General features: G+C 42.6%; 1 protein-coding gene and 1 long non-coding RNA gene across 2 annotated transcripts in view; one reads left to right on the top strand and one right to left on the bottom strand.

Moving 5' to 3' along the window:
• The window catches only part of igf1ra (insulin-like growth factor 1a receptor), a 75,077-nt gene that overhangs the window by 17,708 nt on the left and 31,541 nt on the right, over nt 1–25,828 (bottom strand). The window contains exons 3-5 of the mRNA XM_085412141.1: nt 3,220–3,520; nt 2,025–2,161; nt 1,336–1,480 (exon numbers count right to left, since the gene is read on the bottom strand). Coding sequence (XP_085268267.1) covers nt 1,336–1,480; nt 2,025–2,161; nt 3,220–3,520 — 583 coding nt within the window. The remainder of the gene's footprint in view (nt 1–1,335; nt 1,481–2,024; nt 2,162–3,219; nt 3,521–25,828) is intronic.
• LOC146664829 (uncharacterized) lies at nt 14,968–20,483 on the top strand. The gene is made up of 3 exons (XR_014912526.1): nt 14,968–15,062; nt 19,121–19,185; nt 20,354–20,483. It is a non-coding gene; the product is annotated as an uncharacterized LOC146664829 (long non-coding RNA).

Raw genomic sequence — 25,828 nt, 5'->3', positions numbered from 1 at the left:
TGAAACTTAACCCTGGAAGAAATGATAACAAGAAGGGCGACAGGCCCCATGACCCCTTTGGCCATCACTAAAAAAAACTTTCACTCGTATCTTGGACTAGTGTTAATATCACAGTGAAGACACTAATGGACTGTACATTTAACTTTGTTTAAATCTTACTGAAAATGTATTATCATCATTATTATCTTCATTAATATTATTATTAATTCATCTCTTCATTGACCTATTGTGCTAAATTACAGTAACGTATTAATTTTCGCACTCTACTGGAACAGATGATAATAATAATAATAATAATAATAAACTGAGTCATTTTATCTCGTTTCCCTTTAAGGTCACTTTCCATTTAAGCCAACGTTAGTCTGATTAGCTGCTTCTGGTGGGCGGGGTTTTATTACCATATTAATCACAGCTGTTCCCTCAGGCGTCATACGGAGCCAAGAGTGCAAAAAAAAAACCCCAAAAACTGAGATTTTGTCTTTCAGGCATATTTGTATGGAAGTCTACCCCATTATTTGAAACTTATCATAGCAGCTCTCTTTAGACCAGCGAAGTCAAACTTATTTTAAAGGCCCGCATACCGCCTGATCCTAAGTGGGCCGGATGAGTGAAACTTGCATTCCTGTCAGTACAAAGAAGTTCATCTACACATCTAATCTCTGAGATATCTTAACGTAAGATATAGAGATGCAATTTCAACAGCACATCTTAGGTTTTATACATGATAAATAACAGATCCCAGAAAACGTTCTACTAGCTTGCTTCCTGTATTTCCTGTAAGCATTGTTTTTCTTGATTGATTAAACATTTCCATTTTTAAAACTGTGATTTCTATAGACAGTGGAAAAAAAGGAACATTTTCTGTCATTTAATTCTTTAACTAACACCTGACTATTCTGATAAGGTATAAATGGCTGTGGGGGAGGTCTTTATCGGCAGAAAAAGCCATAAAACGTATGAAAATCCAATAGTAAGTCAAAAAATTTATACTCTCCTTTGTATCCGGGCTGCTTCTGGTGTTATGTTTAGCGCTCCTGCTTCAGACTGAGTTGTTTTAACTTGATTTGTATTTTTTAACTTCCTTGTCTGTAAAATATGTGTTGCCTTAGTAGCCACAGTCACTTATCTAGCCTTTGTGCATGACATTTTATAAGGATATTGCGATATCTGTGAAAAGTGTTGCAAAAAGCATTCTTATCAACAAGAGGTTAGTTTGACATCTATGGATGTAAAGCAGTATGCTTGCTGCTTGGCTCCGATCCACTCTTGTCCTCTAATTCCCTCTCGCTTCGCACGTGCATGCTACCACAGCCTAAAAGTGCAGACGAGCCTTACTTGTCGATGAGTTCCTGCCCCTTGATGTAACGTAGGCTCTTGAGGAAGGACAGCGAGCCAAGAGCGTCGGAGTGTCGAATCTTAACATAGCCCGTCACTGTCTGGATCAATCCCATGAATCTCTCAAGCTCGGGGGCTATATTATCTGAGGACAAGAGATTTAACAAAGAAAAACAAAACACATTTGGTCACACAAAAATACAAAAAAGCTATAAAGAAAATCTATTGCTACTGTGATAACCAATTTGGTCTTCATCCAAATCTGCCAATGAACACATAACGGATTAATCTTTATCATATACAGGGATTACCTTTGAGCCACTCTATCAACTGAACAAATAAACAGGATTATAACATAATGTGATAACTGGGTTAGAGTGCAAAAAAGCACATGTGATGTTGCTCCACCCGGCCCTTCTGCTTTTACTATACCTCCAAACATAATAAATGTAGGGAAGTCAAGTGCAACAAGCTGTAGTATAGTGAGTGTAGACAGTAAAAGTTTACTATTAAGTACCATGTAGCAGATTCTGGCCAAGTTAAATAATTCACTGGCTCACACTCATCATTTTAAGTGTACAAAGCTATAGTTTGCTTAGCTGCAGCATAGCAGTGTAGTGAAGTCCACACCAAAATGTAAAGTACATGTGCTTCTAAGAGGAATGTTCATTGTACAGAGCTGCACTCACTTCCACGGCGGATATTGATGTCCAGATTGCCATCGATGACGGTGCAGTCCTGCAGGAACTCGGCAGCATTCACAGAATCGATGACAGTGGATCTGCAGACCTTATCACACGGGCCATTACAAGCACTGCATAGCATACTGTATAAAGAAGAAGCAAATATAGGGGTGAATGAGCAAGAAGAGCCATGTGAAAAAACTAAACAAAAAAACAAAGTGTCAGAAATACAGAGAAAAACTTTTTCTACCACGCCCTGAAAAAAATTTGCTCACTCCCCAGCTCCCAAGCATTCCAGAGAATTCATGCAAATAATTTCAGTGCATGATACAAGGTCACCTCTCACACGGAGAGTTTAATCTTTTATGGGCCCTTGACTGAACTCGGTTTCGTGAGAGAGTGACTCATTGTGTTGACCTCAGAGACAGAGCAGCAGTCGTATGGCCAAAAAAATATCCGGCAGCAGAAAGGCTGCATGGAAACTTTACAGACATACAAATCCGAAAGAGACAAAACGGGACAAAAAGGGTGTTTTTATTCCTCTCTCTCTCTTTCGAGATATATATATATATATATATATATATATATATATATATATATATATATATATATATATATATATATATATATATATATATATATATATATATCTCCTTGGTTGGGAGATGTTAAGTACAGGAAGTTTTAGGACACTCAAGCCAAGTCTCTTCTTAATACCTTTTTTTTGCTAGCCTGTAAAATCTACCAGTGGCAAGTGTTGAGCACATTTTACACTTTCTAAGTAGTCTGGGAAAAACCTTGAAACATTAATAGCCCGCATACTCTAAAACCTCTAGCACTTCCAGTTTTGCAGAAAGGAAGTTTTTGAAGAGCCGAGGTCAGGTGAAGTTCAGCTGAAGGATACTTCATGCAAATAGATTCATTATGCCTAAGTGCACAGTGCTTTAGTGTATGTGGGCACTGCAGAATAAACATGCATCTACTTCAGAAACAATACCAAGACCTGTGGCTCTCCTTTTGATAGCAGTCAGGTTAATTTGTTAATTTGTTCCCTTACAAATTCAAATACAGAGTATTAAGAATGATGGGCAAGCCTGGAAAACACTTAATATAATGTGAATGTATTTACGTTAACGTATATGTTACCATGGTATTTCCAAATGATCAGGGCCTAAAGTAAGAATAAAGGATTCATCTTTACCGATTAGTCTCGTTACGTGTGAAGCCAGAGGGACAGTCGAGCATACACTCTCCATCGTGGATGACAAAGTGAAAATCGCTGGCCAGATGCACTTGAGCGCACAGTTCCATGGTAATGCAGCGCCAGCCCTCAAACTTGTAGGTGCCCGGGGGACAGTTTGGGACACACCGACCCTCGTGGTAGTAGTGGAGACAGGCGGAGCAGGACATGTCATTGTTGGGTTCGGTGCAGCTACCGAGGCACTGGTTGTGGCAACACTCCCCCTTGTCCGTACAGGCAAGCCTACATTGTTTCGGGCAAACTGACAGAGACAGAGAAAGACACGGTAAGTAAGTGTCAGACATATAGAATGGCTTGAGAACACCCTAAACAAAGAAAGTATGCAAGGATAATGTTCCATATACACAGGTCTGCAGAAAGCATCATTCCATCCATATACATGGAAAGCCGGATGTAGGAAGAGAAATAGCAAGACACCCAATTGAAAAGCAAAAAAAAGTTAGACATCGCATTAAAAGGAGGAGATAAGGAGGAGATATTTGACTTCTTGGGCCTGCTGTGCTTGGTTTTAGGCAAGAACAATGCATTCTTTTACTTTCAAATATTCTGTCATGGTGGAAGAGAATCACACCCTTTCTATTACAGCGTCTAACAAAGAATCACTTCCCACAGAAAATGATTGTGCAGGGTGTTTCGAATTAAGCTCGAGCCCCATGAATAATAGTCACTGTTTTTTGGGCATCACTCAGAAACCAAGCAGCAAACAATATGTTATCAATAAAGCGCGGCATTTTCCCATTGCTTGGAAGGACAGACAGTTAGTCAGATTTATCTGACTGAGCTTGAAACGGGACGGTTAATATGCGAGTCGTCATCACTAGAGAATAAGTGTTTCCAAGTCCAAACTTTGATGCAGGAAAGACTACAGTTATGAGAAAGTACTCATTCAGCTAAGAACACACTACAAAACCCCGATCTTTGCTTGTATGTAGTCTTCCTAAGTACTTGTGTTAATCCCATCTGTCTTACTCTAAATGAACAGTGACATATGAAAAACAGCAAAAGCAAAAGGAAACGTCTGTTTTTAATGTTCAAAAGCATTTATTTTTTTTGCTGTAGCCTATTCACAGAAAGTCTCCTCAGGAAAAACAGATGTAAAGAGAAGAAAGCAGACGTTTCCCACCGCTAGCTAATCATGAGACACAGGGGTGCCCTAGTTTTAGATAAGCCTACTTCCATAGACAAAACACCTGGACTGTGTGTGTCTGTGTCTGTGGGAATCTGTGTGATTGTGAAAGGCCTGGTGACACTGTACTTTATACAAATAGCAGCTGAGGAGTCACTTGGGGGGGGGGGGGGAAAGCTGCCCTCTGTAACAGATAATAAATCTATTGTTTTTTGTTAATTGTTATTTATCGCCGTTTCTTAAATCTGCCTAATTTACATAGAAACTATTTGGAAAGAGCAATGCTTTTTGCGGCCTCCACAGACGTTTGTTATTTAGATTTTGAGAACGTAAGGGTTTACCATTTATTGTTGTGCTTTTGACTACAAGATAAATTTCTTTGCATAAAATGAAGTGAAAAAATGAGGCAGAGGAACTGTGATTTCTCCATGCAGTCAGAGCTTAAAGAAAACACGAGTACACACACGCCATCAATATGTTTTATGTGTTATTTTTATATTATTATTAAAATTCGCACAGCCATGACAATACACAAATTACTTCATTCATATTGTTTCAGCCTTCCTCGTAACACACGCCATTGTCTGAATGAAGAGTGCACATGTGTGTCCAACGTGTTAGCATGCATGTAGATATGTGAATATTTGTGTACGCTGCAGAAAAGGACTCTCTGCTCCGCTTGTTTATTTGATTTTAAATTAAAGGCAGGTTTGGGTGCATTGCGTTTCATTTGTGTTCAATTTGTTAATCAGTAAAGAAAATTAAACCCTTGTGTTGGGCTAATCTCTGGAAGGGTACTTCCCCTTGCTTCACAAAACATCTGTGCAGGTTGAAACGGTTCACGGTACAGATCAGCACTGCTGCGGAATAAATGCATACTCAGTCTGAGACTTTCATTTCTGCAAGGTTTCTCAAATACATCTTTCTTATATTATCAAAACAAAAATTATCAGCAATATTCTTTGAAGGAGGTAATGCACACAGTTGTATGAAATCTCCATCACTAAATTATAGCTTCTTTAATAAACCTTTAGGTCTTTACCTTTGTTAAACTGATTGGAAAGAGGTGTTCTGATCATCATTGCAATGTGCAAGTAAAAGTATGTATGCCTACACAGATATTCCATTTTAAATAAATAAATAAAAATAATCAATTTAGAATTCCCATTTTTTCATTTACAAAATCTCCCTTCACTTTAATATTTTTAAGTTAGTTACAAAAATTTAAGAAATGTGTTTTTTCTTTTTAAAAAAACAAGAACCTATTCTCAATAAGTGTTCTTATTATGGGCCACATATTGGTTGTTTCAGTAGTTAATGACAAAAAAAATTCAAGCATTTGAAGTACTGGAATCACTAAAATTTGAATGAGTTATATGACCAGAAAGCTACTGAACAGCGTATTTAAATCATTAGTTTAATTACATGCCACATTATAATTCGTAATCATAATTATAGTTCTATACTGCACCACCACAACAAGTATTTGCATGATGACATGAGTATAATACTCAGCGTGGGAAAGGCCATAATGCTATGTATATCCTCCTCTACGCACATTTTCTGTGACGACAGGAGTCGAGCGGCTCCTTCACAAACTGTATATTTTCACCAATAGTGTATCTAACTGTTTTGGATTGGGTCCAGTACAAATACCAAAGATCTTTTTTTTAAACTACAGCATCAAATGCCAACACACTCACATACTCGCATGTAGCAGCTATGATTTGATTAGAAACATGATGCTGACTCTAGTATGCCAGAGCAGGCCAACTGGTGCTGCACATTTAGTAAGAAAAAAAACACAGCGTGGCTTCATTTTCTTGGAATCCTACCAAAAGGGGGCAGCCAAAGCAAACTCTAATGAGCCTTATTGGAGCTTCTTTCTGCATCATTTTAAACAACTCCTCAATGAAGAAAAAATCCCAAACATGCATACCTTCCTACAGAGGAAAGCAGACAGAGACGAGGAGGGGGAGTAACTGTCTTAAATCCATATAAGTCGACCCGGTTTCACTGCGTGACCAAACAACCCGTGGTATCAAGGATACAATCCCCTATTTATAGATGGTCGTAATGCAGCCCTATTTCCACGCTGCTGCTCTCTACACATAGCTATGCTGGGTAATGTAGGTTTCCACTACTTCAAAGGAAAGGGACTACCTAACAAGGGTCTCCTCTTAAGATAAGTTGTCATCATCCTTGTAGTCCCCCGGGTAAATGTTTAATATGAACTAAAATGCATCAGGAGCATCAGCAGGTCTGGATTTGACCCTTTTTGAGAACACACTGCATTAAGTAACCTTTTCAAAACTTGCAAATCCCACCCCCACCTCCCTGCAGAAAAGTCAGATTGCTGATTGTTGGGTTAGGGGACCTTATAATGTTGTTCCTCTCTCACAGTACTTACACAACCCTCCTCTCTCCCTCCGCAAACACTGTCTGGTCAAACATCGGAGCCAACCAACAGCCTACCCCCGCTGTTCACCAGACCGCTGCGACACGAGGAGTGGCCAGGTTCGTTTCATTAGTAGTAAATGGCACAACAATCCGCACAGAGGAATCTACTTCTGAGGAGCTGGCGAGGCCCTGGCTATAGTCACCATTAAATACAGCAGCAGGGGGAGGAAGCATTGCTAATAGGGAGACAGGCTGACAAGTTTAGTTTTTGTTCTAAAGGTATTATCCAGCTGCCGGGCTATGAGAAGAATCTGCAGAATGTTCCAGGCTACGGAGAATTCAACAAGGAGAATGTTAATCCCTATTAACAACTTCCACAACTAGCTGCAAACACGATTACAGAGCAGTCAGAGGAGAGAAAATCTTACAGACATGGAAAATGCAAATACAATATGAGAAAAATGTAGGCATACAACAGATTTTATAGGAAGTGCATTTGTTTCCCACCACCCATAGCCCCCTACTGAACCCACAGCACTCACCTCAACACTGTATGAACCAAAAAGCAGCTTTAATCTTATAACAAGATGGTTCAATTTCAACACTGTTTGTTTTCAGGAGGGTGTGTGTGTGTGTCTGTCTGATGGGTGAGAAGGTTCAATGTTATTGGTTCAAACTGGTGCATTACTTGAGAGGAAGAGGATTGCAGTGCAGCAATTCTCCTCATCTGAATGCGAGTCATGTCTTGTTTGCCGGAGAGCACACTGTGCAAGTAGACTACTACACTGTTTACACTGGAAGGCTGGTGACATGTTTACAGCCAGCTGGCCACTGCCACCTCTGAAGATGAAGTACGCGTGAAAATATAAGTAATGCGGTAAAATGTTACACTAACCCTAAACCAACCAGGTGCAGTCATGCCGAAACGTTCAAATTATCCAACAAACAATGTTTCATTCTTTAAGTCATTCTGCACATCAAAGTTCAGTGCGTCTTCCCGGAGTCATTTAGAATAAGTAGGAAGACCGACAGACAGCTAGGAAATCATTCATTATTCACAGTGGGGCTCAGGGGAGAAGGAGGGGGTGCCGAATATAGGTGGGTAGGGTTTACACTGTTAGCTGTCTGCTGGACCAATAGCAGCTGGGAGGGGAGGTTCTTTTCCAGATGACTGACATGTTATTGAGTCTGGAGCAGAGATGGTAAACAAGTCCTCTCTTGAGCAGGCACTGGGAGGGGGAGTCGTAACCATAGTGATTAAGCATGACCTTTCCACAGATTTAGAGAAACCATAAGTTAAGGAAAAACCTGAACAGACCCTTTAGTGGAACATTCGTAAATAACAAACCTGGCTGGGCTACGCGGAAGGTGGGACAACCTTTCAGGATGTAATAGGTAACATTTAAACTGGCAGTGATTTTAAAAACGCGTCAGTTTGAAACAAAACCATACAAATACATTATAATTAACACAAAATGTGCGCTTTGAAAATATTGCACATTCATAAAAAGAACACAACCACCACATACTTTGCTGTGACTGCCTATGAAGGCTGTTAGGATAGAAGCCGTGCACATCAGGCGTCAATCACACCGCCGGTGCTGCTTTACGTTATAAATGGGGTCGTAGCTTCATCAGGACGTAATTAAATGTATCTCTATATCACCTCCATTTATGAAAGCATTCACTCGACTGCACGCTACAGTGATCCACTGCACTGGGGGGATGCACAGCCTGTCTGTGCACAGTCAAGGCATTTGAGCTCAGGTTACCAGCTCTGAAAGCAGACTGCAAGGTAGCTCAACTGTACAGTAGCAAACAGCAGGGCCTATCAGGGCCTGTTTAAGTCCAGATCCCAGGCTGACCCTCCCATCTCCCTGAGCTCAATCAGGCCACATCCTCATCCGGCAACCCGATCCTCCCCGGGAGCCCCCAGTGGATCACTCCAGACACTTGTTTAAAGCACATCAGCCCGAGCGGCTGGAGAGAGGATGCTTCCTCTGCTCACAGCCAAAGGCAAACCGCATCAGAGATTCCAGTGCGGTCTCACTCCTACAGCGATAGAGTCTTAAGTGCTGGGACGATCTAATCTAAAGAGGTTTTGTTTTTTCTTTTTTAAATACTTTTTCAGGCAGATTGTGTCTGGCTGCGCACGTTTGGCAAGATCGACCGTTTCGCTGATCAGAGGGGGTTTTGTTTGGAAGAGGAACGCTGCACGGCATCATGATGCGATTTTCTCGTGCAGACAGCTGGCTCAGATGAGCTTGCCTAAATCTCTGTTCGGGCCTGCGCACAAAGGTGTGTGTGAGCCCATTTCTCCCTGTCCCACTGATTCTGGGTCTTTTCCACTCCCATGCCCTCTAAAGAACAGCAATGTGTTTTTCACACAACTATGTGCTGGTCTGTGTGTTCAGGCATGCGTGGTATTTCCCCTCACTCGAGCTCAGTCACAACAACAACACACAGGCACGCACACATGCGCCCGTACACACACACACACCTTCTTTAGGCCCTCGGGCCTTGGCCCAATCTGCAGCTGTTGTTGTTGTTGTTGTTGTTGCTTTGTTGTTGATTGATTGCACCCACTAAAAAGACACAGGTATGCAGCACCATATGTAAGAACTTTGTTTTTATCACTGTAGAGACAGAGGACGGCCTGAAAGCTATTAAAGTGCTAAAACAATGGAAAAAGTGAGTAAGAATATCCTTCAAAAGTGACATTTTACCACACAGATTAATATATTCTATGCATTCGGATGTTACCAGGCAAAATCCTCATTCTAACTAATCATTGAACAGTAAAAAGCCCAAACATTTAGTTAATCGAGGTCTTTATATTAAAGTTAGAGATGCACCCATGTTAAATAATTCGGTGTTTGAACACCATAACCTTCTTCTATCTTGTAATTCTAGCTTGAAGCAGTTAATGCATGGTTGACAGGACAGGTCAGTTAGAGTGACAGAAAATTAATTGGCAACTGTTTCGATAACAAATAGTAGTTTTAGTAATTTCCCCAGTTTCATTAGAAAAGAATATTAGATGGAAGTCAAATAGTGGGGCCTTTCTCTGTATCAAAGCTGACCTTCTGAATCCCTGTGGGCCTGACTTCTAGTCGACTAATAGCCCCACAGTCCCAGCTCATCACCCCTGGAGTGTTTTTTGTAGCCATGAAGATGAGCCTCTCCAGCAGCTCTCCAAATTATCCTCAAGACTCACATCTAGTGGTTGTCATGACTCAGAGGGGGAGTTCAAATTAAAAGCACATTCAGCTGCACTGACAAATCTAAAGAAGGCATTATTGCAAAAACTGACTGTGTGACTCGTACCTAATGGTTGGCAAGTAAGTGCTTCGCCTGACATGTCTAAAGTTGATCTGGTCATGAAGACTTCACAGAGATTTACAGAAATGTTTCAGCTGCAGGCACTGAACTTAACAAGCTAAATAAGGTCCTTAGATAGACATTAAGGATGGAAAGAGAAACTTTGCAGAGAAGTTGGGCATTTTTTCAGAGGTTCTGAGGTGTTTCCTCTTACTAAAGGTGCCTTCTAAAAATACCTGCCTTCCCAGATCTCTTTCATTAAATACAGTGCGTTTCCTGGCACTCCTCTGTTGACTAACTGTTTTGCAAGCCGAGTGACTGGTCAGGGTTAGTAAGAGCCCGCATTGCACTCTAATCCCTCCTGTTAAGTGATTGTCTTCATAGCTGTTAGTTACATGTATACACTGTAAGATGAATCGTTACAGATTTATTTCGCAACACTGGAAAAAAAAACAACATAGCTGGTCATAAAATGAACAACTTGGTGCTTCCTTTGGCTCAAGCGCTGGATGTTTGCAGGCACAGTTTAAAACCTGGCTATGTACCCACATGCCACCAGACAGAACTTCCAGCCATATGGACCAATCTTGATTCTCAACATATTCCAACCCACTCCAATCTAAACTTTAATAAACACCTTTAAAACACTCCTGAATTTTAGTGCTGCTTGTACAAGTTGCAATCAAGTTGAGCAGAATTCTTGAGTGTTCATGCACAGAAAAACAAAGGACAAGCACCAGAGTTAGGATGAATCACTCTCTTTATCTAGAGAGCCTGCACTGAGACTTAAGGCTAGGTCTTTCAAGTGTAATGGCCTGATAAGATACCACAGTCCCAGATGATGTCACAGTAAAACAGTATTGTACTGATCCAGTAGAATACACACAAACCTCGTGCTTGTTTTGAACATTTCCTTTTGGCACAAGGAGTTAAAGGTTTGCAGTTTTCCTCATAAACAGTTGAACAACACAGAAGAATAGAGGCACTTACTACTGACATGCACGCTGATAAGGCCAAACAGGACCGGTGACGGGAAATGTTTGGCAGCATTCAGCAATTAGCTCATTCTCACTCGATCCTTTCACATCAAAAGGGTGTGACTGGATATCATAAATAAGGGCTACTTTACCTTAAACATCCCATTAAATCCATGTGTCTTAAAATGACAATAAGCCCAAAAGGGTGGCTTACCATGTCAACGTAAAGCCACGAACGACACTAAAGGACCACTACAGTGTCGTCAACAATGGACTTGTTAAGGTTTATCCTTATTAGTAATTGAGTAACAGCAACACCCAACATCATGCCAGTTGCACAAAGCCTTGCAGCGGGAATGAACTACTATTTACAAGTCTCTGAACAAACTGTGGGTTACGTCACTTTCAGCAAGTTTCTCTCACAGGCTCAACGCAGACGTAGCTCCTCATTTGTAACCTAAGTTTCGGTGTTAATCGGATTTTACCATGACGCAAGTCCCCCATTCACTTCTGGCCTCGAACACAAACAGTAGTCATGATAAAGAGCGTGTGGAAACAATACAAAATGACAAACTGCAGCTCTCCACCTAATCTGTACCATATTTGGTTTTGGGGCAGTGTTTCAATGGCAGTTCAGCTAGAGCATTAAGTGAGACCTCGCTTCAGGACCTTCATATGCCATACATAGAGCGTGGACTCAAAGGTCAGAAGCTAGAGACCGGTGACCAGACATGGGGCAGAGGATGGATAAAGCTGTGCCTGACTTCACACTGCCTATGTGGATGGAGCAGGACAGCTGACAGGCCTTAAACAGTCCCCAGCCCACACTTCCTATTGGCTGCCTGTGACATCATGCTTCTATCCCCATTTTTTCACCTCCTCTTTTCAGGGTGGGTGGAGAGTTCAGTTCTTCCTCCTCCTCCTTCTCCCCGTCTCTCCTTCTCTTCCCCCCCATCCCACACACACAAATACACTCAACTTTCTTTGCCCCTTTTAGGGACCTCAGCAGCTTCAGGAGGGAAGAGAGAAGAGGAAGGAGGGAGCAAGAAAACGAAAGAAAGATGAAAGAACGATTAAAGCATGTAGTGTGGAAGCTTTGCTAATTTTATCTACATTTCTAGACAGAGGTGTGTGTGTGTGAGAGAGAGAGTTTCCTCCAACTTGTGTGGCAGGTACATGGCTTGTATGACTCTCAAACGAAGCACCACTGCCACATCACACTTGTTTATCGTTAAAGTGCTCCCCGATGGGTCAGCGTGTGGTCTGTAAGCATGAAGCAGAATCTGCATATAAGCCATAAAGTTTTCTTTTTCCTCTCTTTCCTAGGCTCTCGGACTTGAGCAAGTCCTTCCTAATTAACACATGCCAAATGAGGAGTTTTGTCTGGCGTATCGTGCTTCATCGTGTTATTGTAAAACTCTGGGTTTGACATTTTCACTAGAGGACAGCTACAGCTGGGCTTTTTCTTTTTCCAGTAATGAAACCAAAAGATTATTAAAGCAAAAGAAAACTAAAAAAAGAGAGAGAGCCACAAAGGGAGACAATAAGAGGAGGCATATTGGGAAATAATTGCTTAATATAAAAATATGCGCTGTAAAAAGAAGAAGAATCAGACTGTTTTTTTAGTGTTTTAAACTAGACATGCAGCAGAGGGATGCGGCTTTTTAGGGAGATTTAAAACACAAAAATGATCAAGACATGCATTCTATGCGTGATGAGGGACAGTGACTAAGGGCTGAGATTCCCCTGCTCTGCGACAATCAAACCTAGTGTTTAGTGCCGGATCACATCCCTCGGCGATAGATTAGCTCTAAGTCGGATTAAGGAGGAGTCAGTGCATATAGGAGAGGTGAAGTGTCATCAAAGCGCTGCAAGAGGACTCAAAGACGCTGCAGTGGTTAGCAAGCATGAGGCAGGAGGGTTTATTTGGGACTTACGGGAAGATGGAGAAAGATCTGGGGGTGGGTTTTTTATGTTGGGCACAAAGCACAAAAACTACATTTGAACACACTTTCAGCTCGTATAGCTTGTCCTGCTATGACACCAAAAGCTGCAGCTTAATCAAAAAGAAAACCTCCACAGGTGTGAACACACTATAAACCCGGAGCATTCAGAAGTCGACACAGAGGGCAGAGAGAACAGATGCCAGTGCAGAGGCTGGGAAATGGACACAGGGAACAAGACTGCTTCCAGCTACAGGAAGCGTGCTAAGCCCCCACCATGTTAAACATAAGACTTCCAGAAATGATTGAAACAAAATGCCCATGCTTTCTCCCCACCAAACAAACAATAGTCTCCTTTGTGAAAGCCCGTGGCTACCAACAGTCAGGGGAGATATAAAGACACAGTTTAGAAAGAGCGGGCATGTTTCCCCCCTTCTTTTTTGAGGCTGCAGACAACTCTCTCCTTCAGTTTGGACAGACGGGGACATAAATGTGGGGCGCACTAGTGTGGCCCACTTAGGTGCCCCCTGCTTAGAAAAAAATGCTTTTGTTTTCCTGTTGTTACAGGCCTCAAACAACTCAAGGAACAAGGCTGCAACAGTAGCGGAGCACCAGCAGGGGGTCAACGCCATGGTAGAGAGGCACGCTAACACAGCAGACATGTTACACACATTCATTGAGATTGTAAACACAGGGCTGAGGAACCAGTTTTTTCCCCCCTTGTTGTGACCTAAAAATCTGTTGTATTCCATTAATGGTTCAGTGAGCGTCTTCTAAAGCAACACAGCATATCTACCACAATCTCTCACACCATCTGAACTCTGATATTTCAGACTTATTATCATTCCTTCAGCTCCATTTTAATCAGCCCCAGGGTTTCCCCGAGCAGATCACTTTACACAAGTTTTCTGTCATCCTTAAAAGATCCCTCTGCTCCTCTGACACACATGTGGTAACCTGCGTAAAGAGGACACTGCACCAACTGCAAGCACAGGATGAGCCGATTCTATATTTACCCGAGAACTGCTGTATCTCTGCTGTCCCCAGATGCAGTAATTCATTAGTTATTTCATAAATGTCTTGTTAACTCTTATTGGTCTGAATGCTGCTAAACTGAACATCATAAACTGTAATAAATGGGGGTCCCGAGGCTATATTTTTTCTCTTCAACAGAAGCACTGGATCAGCTCTGGAATTACTTGAGAGAGAAAAAAATCATATGCCTCATAACACATGACTGTAGTATTTAACTCCACCGAGGAACATGCAGATGATAACACAACGAGCCCTTTATCCTACTTGAATTGTGTGTTAAATATTAATCATCAATAATGCAACATATTCTTATTCTACGTAACATCAACTGGTGTTAAAATGCTGCCCACGCCCCGATTAAGACCATAACAAGACACCATGGGAGAGTAGAAATCGCACCTGCTAGATCAGTGATTTCCGCCGGAATGCACTTATTCAAACATGAATGTGCGCACACACACACACACACACACACACACACACACACACGCATACTTTTGAACAGCTGGTGCTGGGCTGGCTGGCTACATACAGCCAGGGGACAGATAGCTGGCTGAGAGAGGGAATGGGAGCACGTTGCTCAATCAATGAGCCATCAATCACACACTTACACACGCACACGAACACAAATGCATACACACAGCAAGAAGGAGCAAAGACATGAAACAGGAGACCATATCCTTTAACTACCACTCAAAAGAAAGCCATCAAAGCGCTGGCTCTGGCTCCAGGCCTTTTTCCATGGCCAAATTTCCAGTCACTGCTTTGTCTTGTGGTGGTTTCATTAGAGCTACTACTATACTCCTCTGTGTGTGTGTGTGTGTGTGTGTGTGTGTGTGTGTGTGTGTGTGTGTTGCACCACAGCAGTTATCTGCTATCTAACTAGCTCACTGCTGCGGGGTTTCTTTTCTGCACTCTGCTGAGCTCCCAGACAGCAAGAGGTTGTGAAAAGGCTGGCAAGGAGGCGGCAGCACTCATATAGTAAGTAGCACCTTTCTGTTGTCTGTTTGGTTCCTGTAAGGAAAAAAGGCGAGTGAGGAAGTAAACAAAGCACGTCAGAGAAGGGACTCAGCAAGTGATTACTGTTATTTATAGCTACTCTTTTCCTGCTTTGGCAACACCTGTACAAGCGGTACGTGATAACTTATACCACTTAAAGGGGGGAAAAGAATACATGGCACAAATTGCAGTTAGTTACTCTGAATAGTTGGATTATTTTAGTCGAAACATTGATTTTTATTTGAAAATGAACAACCTAAACACACCAACACACACACATTCTCGTTTTGATATCTTAGTGAGGACATCTAATTGACATAATGCTTTCCCTAGCTGCTTACCCTAACCCTAACCATCAAAAACGAATGCCTAACCCTAACCCTCAGCCTAACATAATTGCAACCCTGACACTAAAACCAAGCTTTGAATCTCAAAAATGCCTTCAAACTTGTGAGGACAGGCACTTTTGTCCTCACAAGTGACTGTTGGTCCTGACAAGTATAGTAATTTTTGATTTTTGGTCCCCACACAGATGTCTAAACAGGTACACACACACATGCCTATAATTTTACCAACAGGAATAATAATAAAGTTTTCAATGATAAATGCGGATATCCATCCCTGTTCTTAAATCAATACTTACATCAATTCCTGAACACCCATGAAATCAGGTGGGCCTGTGTCCATTAATTGTTAATTGTTTATGTAAATGTACACAGCGGGAATACATCCACAAACAAAAAAGTAATGCGCTTGTAAATCAGAGTCTTCAAATGATTTTAATAACAGTCCAAACATGACTCATTTGGGATAATTCCAAAATATTAGTTCTTATATTTGAAAAGCTAGAACGGGTTAGCGGTGTTATTTTATCGGTGACTCAAATGGTTAACGGATTATCTCAGTTAAAGAGAAGCAGGAAAAGGCGAGCGGCATCGCCATCAGCAGCAGGATCAGCAGCGTTAATGTACACAGGGAGGAGTAAACAACACCGGAGGACGTCCTCGTGTCCCTGAGCCGCAGTGACAGCATGTCCTCCTGTCTGCACTGTCATTCTGTGTCAGCTCTCATTACCTCCAGCACTGCACGAGCAGCATTGAGTGACTGACTGGCTAATGGCACTTGCTACCTACTGCTTTATGGATGACAGCAAGGGGCTGGGAATCGCCATGACAACGCAGAGATTGCACTACGCCTGACCTCGATCACGTGGAATAATCTGTTCGTTTAAACATTATTACTCATTTATGCAACACAAGAAACCGATTTCAGTTGATTTCTTATGTGTTAAATATCTATAATTTACACAGAAGACACAGCAACCACTCAACTGCTGCCTACATCGGACTAAGTTAGGTCCAGTTCACATAGTGGAGGTTCGGCTTCGCCTTGCCATCTAAACCTAAGTTGTGTTTATTCGCCTGCAGCCATATTTCTGTGACAGCAGATATAGGGGAATCACAAACGAGAGAATAAGCTCCGTCACTTGAAACAAGACTCCCCTTGGATCGTCATTTTTCCTCTAATGGATAACAGAACAATAGATGCCTCTAACTCACCACTAAAGGATCACTGTGCCGTCATTGTACAAGGGGTACAAGGGTCAATTTCCACAGCAAAGAAGAAGAGAAGATGCACTCTCTGTGATCCCCAAACTCTGCTTTGTTTTCTTGGGTAACATTTTTTTTGTTGAAGATTTTAAAGACTTTCTGCAAATGATATCTTGAAGACAGTAAAATGAATTAACTAAAGAAAAGAGATTTACTAAAAAATGATTCAGTATGCTTGTATACCGTCTCTTCCACCTGTCTAAAACTATTTCAGCTGGAAAAAGGGGAAAAAAGGTGCTTATATCTACTGGAAGATTTTAATTAAATAACAATGCAAATAGTAAAGTTGTGTGGTGAGCCCCTGGGAATCCACTTAAAAACAAAACCCAACAAGAAAAAAAAACACTGGGGCAGTTTCACTGTGAGACAACAGGAGAGCACAGAAATGATGTTTACATGCTTCCACAGCACATGGTTAAACAAGTGCAAAATCAAGATGTCTCTCCTAACTGTAACTGGCGAAGTTTACAAAATGTTGAGGTGTGCCTGTTACTCCTCGATCTGATAACTGATCTGCAGTGGCTGCTAAGCGAGCAGCTTCAGACGGAAGCACAACCCAAATTGGGCCTTTGTTCCAGACTGCACAGTGTCTCAGCAGAGGCATGAACAAAACACAACACAGACGCACACGAAGCCTGAACAGTCACTAACGCGCACACACACAAACACACATAACTAACTCTACCACAAGCGCCTCTGAGCCGCGTCTCACCCACCCACACACATATACTAAACACAACCTAACCCGCCTCCCCTCTCACTCTCTCTTGCTCCTTTTATTCCTCTCGGTCTCCCGCTCCCTCCCCCCTAACCCTCATTCATAAAATGGCTGCTTCACAACTCCAATTCCTGGCATGGAATTTATGGATAAGGGGTCAGGAGCAGCAACAGGCCAGGGGGGACTTGTTAGTTCTATTTTTCCCCTCCCATCTTTTTCTCCTCCTCCTTTTTTGGATAAAAAAAAACCAACCTACACCAATGTGATTTGTCCACCTAATTCTCCTCCACACATATGCCAGCCTTCCTCATCTCTACCCCAACCCTCCCCTTTCCTCTTACCCACTCCCCTCCAAAACAAACCTGATACCCTTGTAGCCTAGCAGGGAAACTAAAGCTATGCGTCTGGCAGAGGAAGGCAGGCACGAAGTGGAGAAGGGGCAGGAGCAAGTGCTGGTGGCTTCTCCTAAGAGGCCAGCAAGAGGGGAACGGGGACAATCTCAGGTTCCATCCCTGGAACACAACCTCCATGTTTTTGCAGTTTTACTACATCACACGGACACACATGCAAACTCCCAGGGCATGGGTTAAAAACAACAGGACATTGATTGCTATAGCATTTGCTCCGAAAACACCAATCTATGTTAAAGGAGCAACAAAATGGGGCAGCTTGAATGGCCGAGAAACTCATCCCAACCTGCCAACACATACCTGTGTTGGTATGAGACAAAAGTGTGTGTGTCAAGGTAAATTTGGGCCTATTGCATCAGTTTTCCTCACGACACCACTCTGCGATATCTGCTTCTGAAATCACACAAATTAAAACTCACTCAATAACAGCACACAAACCCTGAGGTGCATGTCAGGTTACACCGTAGGTAACAGCATAAAGTTTCAGATGGGGTTGCGGTTACAACGTAGCTACGGCGTAGATTTCCCGCTGAAGCATTAAACCCCAATAACAATCCCTCTCCTCCTCCCAGCGTCTCCCCTGTGCTGCCCCTGGAGCCCCCAGCAGAAGACGGTACGAGCAAGGAAAGGTCGAGGCCACGAGATGAACGGTCCCACCTCTTGCTGGAATGAGCCTTAATTTGTATCGGAGACACAATGAGGAAGGTCATTCTTAGGATGCAATTTGAAAAAAACAAAAAACAAAACAAAGAATCAGCCATATGCTTAAGTCGTTGCTGCACGTCTGCCGTTTCTGCATCTCACATCAAAATGAGGACACCGGACGTAAGACCTGCTGCAAAATGACACTGTGCCGTGGTTACATAATCTTTGCACTAGTAATGTAGCTGTTACTGTGCCCTGTATCTCATAAAAGCAGCAAATTTAGTTGTTCTGCTTTAACCAGAATACAGTGTTCCCCCTCCTAAGCCCACACGTTTCAGCCCACCCATCCTCTTCTTGCCTATCAGTCCTGGCCTTATTCCATTCAAACTTTTCACAGATGGGAACAGAATTGTGTTGATGTGCATTCCATATTCAGTGTAAATGCATCAGTCACACCACAGACCAGGGCGTCAGAGGGTCAGAGGTGGAAATGACAGACCTGGGCTCTTTATACATGCAAGGATACGTGAATATAAGATCCCATATCTGAGCTGGCAGTGCAAAACAGGGCAGCAGTAATCAAATGAACTAACATCCAGGCTGTGTTGCATGGTGTGGTTACGGTTGCCTGGCTATTTATATGTGTCCCTCCTTCAGAGAAGGAAGTCGCTCCTATTGGATCCAGATGTGAGCGGAAGGACAGACAACAGCTCGACTGAAAGGTAACAGCCTGGATCCAGTTGCTTAAACTACTGTGCTATCATTTAGGACACAGCAGCATTACTCCTAATGGCAAGGACAAAAACATTACTACACATGTACTACCACATAGACTACATTTGTCTTTGAAGTGTATCATAAATGAGAAGGTGGACGGATGTGAATTTTAAAAATGTGTCTAAATAAGTCAACATTCACACATTTAAGCGTTTCTGAGAGGTGAACGTCACCGCTCACCTGAGGCTTCAAGGGTTCAATTACGCTCTCGGCCAGCCAACTACCATAACTTAACACTGCTCTCCTCCTCCCTCTGTTTAGCCACAGTACTTGAATGTCAGCAAGTGCCTGTGAAGCAGGACTAAATGTGTTGTGACCGCTGGTGGTGATTTGCTGGTAGGCAGCACCCCAGTGGGCCATGAGCCAATTGATCTACTAGTAGATCCCATGACACATGATCAATTCTTAGGCCGGTCTCCTAAGAGCTAGGGTCTACAGGCATTTTCACATGCCCTCTGGACTGGGTCAGGAGAATCAGGACAATACTTGTACATGTAGGAGGCAATCTGCTGCACATGCATTCTCACTATTACACAGAACATCTATAGAGTACAAATACTATGCTTGGTTTGGGTGAAGGTGCTGCCCGGGTTCAGGGTGCACACATAATGCCCACTGAACAAGTTCTCTATTCTCCAGACAGTTACTTTCGCTATTCTACATGGGTCCACACAGACTCTGTAGTAGGATGCTGTCAGTTTAGAGACTCTTTAATTGTATTCTTAGAACATCTCCACCAGAGATTTTAAAACACAGGTGTCGAACTCCAGGCCTCGAGGGCCGTTGTCCTGCAGGTTTTAGATGTGTCCTTGATCCAACACAGCTGATTCAAATGGCTAAATGACCTCCTCAACATGTCTTGAAGTTCTCCAGATGCCTGCTAATGAACAAATCATTTGACTCAGGTGTGTTGACCCAGGGTGAGATCTAAAACCTGCAGGACACCGGCCCTCGAGTTCGACACCCCTGGTTTAAAGGAAAGTTGAGCTGAGAGAAGAGAGGATATGATGTCCTGGATATGTTTTGTACAGAATGAGCTGAAATGATAGAATAACTTGTCCATCTGTTCAGTGTACAGTTTCATTCTTTTCTTGTTCTTCTGTCTTCTTACAGCCACCGGACATGATGTGGCAGACAATAGAGGCCGTGGACAGCTGTTAATCTAGTAACATCTGGCTCCGTCAACCCACATTTTTCTCTCCCATAGTGAATGGATACGGACTATTCTCAGAAATGACATGGTGATCCCTTGATCCGCTCTTGCATCAGATATGTCTGGCATGAGATAGCTGAAGCTAGCACAGACGTGTGCACACACACACACACATACAAGCATCATTTGCGGTTATGGGGCATGAGACATGAGGTCTCAACAGGAGCCATTGTAGACTGCACTACCAGGCAGCCACACTGGGGCCCAATCACCCCTCTGATATGGCTCGAGTCTGAACACCTACGTCAGCCCACAAGCAGCCCGCGTGACGTCAAGCACATGTGTGCTTTGACCAGAAGCCTGCACGAGTTGGTTTCACACAGAGAACGAAAAGGAGGACGGAAAGGGAAGAGAGCACAATCTTGATGTCTCAACTATTTGTAGCCCCTAAAACAGAAAGTGAGATCAGCTTTGATTAGAACACGCAAAATAAAACAGCAGTATTAGTATTTCGCAGCAAGCATCACTGTCAGTCTAATGGTATAATTATACGTCTGCTCTCATATAACTCTGAGGCATTCTTGGTGCCCACAGTAGGCCAATGTTCAAATAAAATAGCACTCTCTGGTTGACCAGCAGCTGCTGGCTTATATATAAAGAGAAGTGATACAGATGCCAAAGGAGACAGCAATAAAAGTAAATCATTTCACCAGTCAAGGGTACATCATGTCAGATCGAATGGGCGGGTTTCTTGGAATAAAAAAAAAAAATCAGACCTTTGTAAGTCAATATTGCCCTTTGTTCTTTGTGCTTCTTGTGTAATACAATGTTGTATTCTGTTTTCTGCGTCAGCGCAGGGTAACGGAATACAACAGTCGTGTTTGGTGTTGTATTACATTAGCTAATAAATGACATCCTGATGCTGAGTTAACTTTGTTGTCTGTTTGGCTGGATAAAATGTGCCAGAAGGAATGTCTCAAAGGCAAGAAAACACACAGAAAAAAAAGTAGGTTTGGCCATGAAATTAAATCTTGATCTTTCTCTATCACTGACACAGCCACAAAAACACCCCTGCACCCTCCTGGTACCCATTCTGCTGGCTTCAACCGCCAAGGCCACCCGCCACGAGGGAAGCAGCAGAACGGTCCGGTTTCCACAAGCCTACGTGCTGCACAACACAACCACATAACTGCGTACATTGGGGTGGGGGGGTTGGGGGTGGGTGGAGGGGGGTGTCTACCCTCACAGTGCACCCCATCACCCTCAATCACGACACAAAGACGTAAAAACACTTTGGCACGGGGTACAGCATGCACGCATGCGTCGATAATGCTTTCTTAATGATTTTTGCCACTGTCTAGTCAAAAGAGGACATATCGTCACTGGTCCACAATATTCACCCATCAATACATTACAAAACAGTTTTGAACTTGAAGCCGTTGACCAATGAGGAGTAAAGACTAATGTGCTTAAGTCAGAGACCAGACTGCCCACTGCTCTCGTAAGCCTGTTTGACCAGCTGTCTATCTTCCTAAAGACAGACTGGAGAGCACTTTGCGTACACACACCCACCCACTTGAGGGAGGGAGCACCAAAGGCACTCCAACTTCCAGACATCCGTCCCATCTGCTCGACCAACCGCCAAAATCAAATCACAACAACAGGAGAGGACCTGCGCTTGGCTTCCCTCTTTTAACCTCAAGGAATTAACCCTTTGAGGTTATGCGTGACAACCTTGAGCATAGCCCTAATTCTAACTGTGGGCATTCGAAATATCCTATTTCTCTTTTTATTAAGTAGTTCTTCAAATTAGTGGCAATCAGGGAACAAAGGAAATAACCTTTCTAACTGAGAGAAAGGTCAGGAGTTAGGATTACCATCTAAGACGTCTTAGAACTCAGAAGGTTAAAACATGCACATTTCTCTTCATAACACATCTAATGTACAAGTTTCCAAGTGCTAAAAAGGCTCTGAGTCAACTATTAAATCTAATGTGTATGCTCACTCAGTGGTCACTTCATTAGATGCACCTGCTCAAGTGTTCAGTAACGTAAACTTCTAATCAGCCAGTCACGTAGCAGCAAACAACTGGATTTGGGCATGTAAATATGATCAAGTTCAAACCAAGCATCAGAATGGAATAGAAAGGTGATTTAAGTGACTTTGAGCATGGCATGGTTTTAATGGCATGAGTATTGCAGAATCTGCTGATGTGCTGAACTATTCTCACACAACAGTCTCTAAGGTTTACAGAGAATGGTCCAAGAAAGAGAAAATATCCAGCGAAAAAGGCAACGTTGATATCAGAGATCAGAAAGAAAGGCCAAACCCCTTCAGGTGGTGGGCAACAGTAACTACTAATCATTTTTTACAAGCATGGTGCAGAAGAGCACCTTGAAGCAGATGGGCTACAGCAGCAGAAGTGCACAATGGGTGCCACTCCTGTCAGCTAAGTCAGGCTCACAAAAATTAGACAACCTAAGACTGAAAAAAAAACTTTGCCGGGTCTCATGAGGCTCAGTTTTTGTCAATATTAACCAAAATCTCAGAGGACATTTAGAGCACCTTGATTAGTCTATACCCTGGAGGCGAAAGGGGATCCAACCTGGCAACAGCAAAGTGTAACTAGTGAAGTGGCCAGTGAACATATAGTTCAACTTTAATAGAGAATTTGCAATATTAATCTTTATTATTTATATACACTTTTGTCTATCTCGATTGTAAAACATTGTGTTATCCCTGGTATTCAGCCCACACATACTCTCAACACTGTACATGCCTTCTCTAAATCTGAAGCCGTGATTCCATTTCATTGAACTTGCAGTGTACATTACTACTCGAGCGCACGTTAGGTGTGAAGGCAGGAGCTATAAGTGAAGAGAGGTTGTGAGTGCACCTTGCAAAGAGTGTGTTTCAGCCTCAGGACTGCATTTTCCACAACACTCCTGCAATTCAGAGCTGCCGAAGAACATGCTCAACTCATTAGAGCAGAGTTCGTTAAACCTTTCTCATCAATGTACCTGCACTCTGCTCTCCATCCTCCCATGTTTACTCTGTTATTAACCAGACAGCGCTGTGAGATAAATGACTACATTAATCGTCTTTGATAGCTCAGGGATTTTCCTTGTTCGCGGGCGGGAACAGTATACGGTACACGGTGATGGTCAGGGCCATTTTGTAAAACTGCGTACGTGTCTCTCCCTGTGTGCAAATGTGTGCAGGGACTGAAAGCAGCGGAGTTTGGATCACTGCTTGATGGATAATTTGTCCCTGCGTGTTCAGTGTCTCTGCTGTAAATGAAACACATGGGACATGGCAGCAGGCTCTTAACCCCACTTTGTCCGATGGCTGTGTTTGCTCTTTGCGCTCTCCCTCTCTCGTCAGAGGTGAGCCTCTAGTTCTCAGATTGCCGCAGCTGTCAGGGAAGACCCGAAGGACTCTGGCTGTTTCCTCAGTTCACAGAGGAGTTAATGCTCTCTGGCTTTTTCACTTGCAGAACCATATTTTTCCTTTCCTCTGTATCCTCTTCCTTCCTTGGGGGTATGCTGTGAAGTTGTAAACCTGAGCCACAGGTGTCCAGCAGTGATACGCGTTTTGCCCCCACCCCAAACGCATCTGGGAGATCTTATAGTTCTTTCACCCAAAGCATCAGTTTAGCATACAGTTTATGAGAGCAATGCAGGCAGGGCTTGTTGTGCAGTAATGTTGTATTATTATGGCACCTTTCTCCTGAGGGTACCTCTAATCCAGTTACAGATTTAAACAAGGGAAATGGTTCCAAGGCATCCATCCCACTTATCCTTGGATCACAGGGAGAACAGAAAAGCTTGTTGCCAATCCTGCAGGGACTTCAAAGGGTTCAACCGTCCAAACATTTGTAGAAATTTGTGGAATTCAGCATACTTGATTGCACCTGAACTACAATAATACCTAAATTCCAGCTCGTTAATTAAATCCTGTGATGAAACCAACAAAACACTGAAACCTGGTTTGTGGGAGGCATGTGGAGGCAGAGGACCACCTCTGTTAATTCTTATGTTTTTAACAAAACAGCAGGAAAAGTGCAAAACACAGATTTTTACTGTAATCAATTATTAACAATAGCATTAACAGTTATTAACAGTTGTAACAAGAACACTGACAACTGTTTTAAATACATTCCACATCATGCATGAATCCGTTTCCTAGATCTAAAAGGATAGCTGGCTGCAGATTAGCTTCTGATATTTTTTAATAACATTAAGGCAACAGCTTTTAAATTTAATACTTTCAGTTCATATTCTGTAGTGAAAATATGATGCAAAATGTCCAATTTTGCCCTATGTCTTAATAGAAAATGGCAAAAGTAACAATGTTAATCATTTGAAGTTGGGTTAAATTCTGTCTATATTAACAGGCAAAAATCAAATATATAAAAAAAACACAAAGAAAATCCCATAAACTCCTTGGCGGAGGTATGAGAAGAACAACATGATCTTCTTCCTGATTTTCAGGAAGAACACAATCCATTATTGCCGGATAATTGCCACACATAGAAACCATCAATAGTTCATACAGCTCTAAGCTGAGCCAACACACATACAGTGGGGCAAAAAAGTATTTAGTCAGCCACCGATTGTGCAAGTTCCCCCACCTAAAATGATGACAGAGGTCAGTAATTTGCACCAGAGGTACACTTCAACTGTGAGAGACAGAATGTGAAAAAAAAAATCCATGAATCCACATGGTAGGATTTGTAAAGAATTTATTCGTAAATCAGGGTGGAAAATAAGTATTTGGTCAATAACAAAAATACAACTCAATACTTTGTAACATAACCTTTGTTGGCAATAACAGAGGTCAAACGTTTACTATAGGTCTTTACCAGGTTTGCACACACAGTAGCTGGTATTTTGGCCCATTCCTCCATGCAGATCTTCTCGAGAGCAGTGATGTTTTGGGGCTGTCGCCGAGCAACACGGACTTTCAACTCCCGCCACAGATTTTCTATGGGGTTGAGGTCTGGAGATTGGCTAGGCCACTCCAGGACTTTCAAATGCTTCTTACGGAGCCACTCCTTTGTTGCCCGGGCGGTGTGTTTTGGATCATTGTCATGTTGGAAGACCCAGCCTCGTTTCATCTTCAAAGTTCTCACTGATGGAAGGAGGTTTTGGCTCAAAATCTCACGATACATGGCCCCATTCATTCTGTCCTTAACACGGATCAGTCGTCCTGTCCCCTTGGCAGAAAAACAGCCCCATAGCATGATGTTTCCACCCCCATGCTTCACAGTAGGTATGGTGTTCTTGGGATGCAACTCAGTATTCTTCTTCCTCCAAACACGACGAGTTGAGTTTATACCAAAAAGTTCTACTTTGGTTTCATCTGACCACATGACATTCTCCCAATCCTCTGCTGTATCATCCATGTGCTCTCTGGCAAACTTCAGACGGGCC

The sequence above is a fragment of the Rhamphochromis longiceps genome, linkage group LG7 (genome assembly GCF_057381845.1).
Source record: "Rhamphochromis longiceps isolate RC_006_pf linkage group LG7, R_longiceps_female_GT1.1, whole genome shotgun sequence".
NCBI classification, from domain to species: domain Eukaryota; kingdom Metazoa; phylum Chordata; class Actinopteri; order Cichliformes; family Cichlidae; genus Rhamphochromis; species Rhamphochromis longiceps.
Note: the sequence above shows the minus strand (reverse complement) of the source record. Positions and strands in the feature narration are given on the sequence as shown.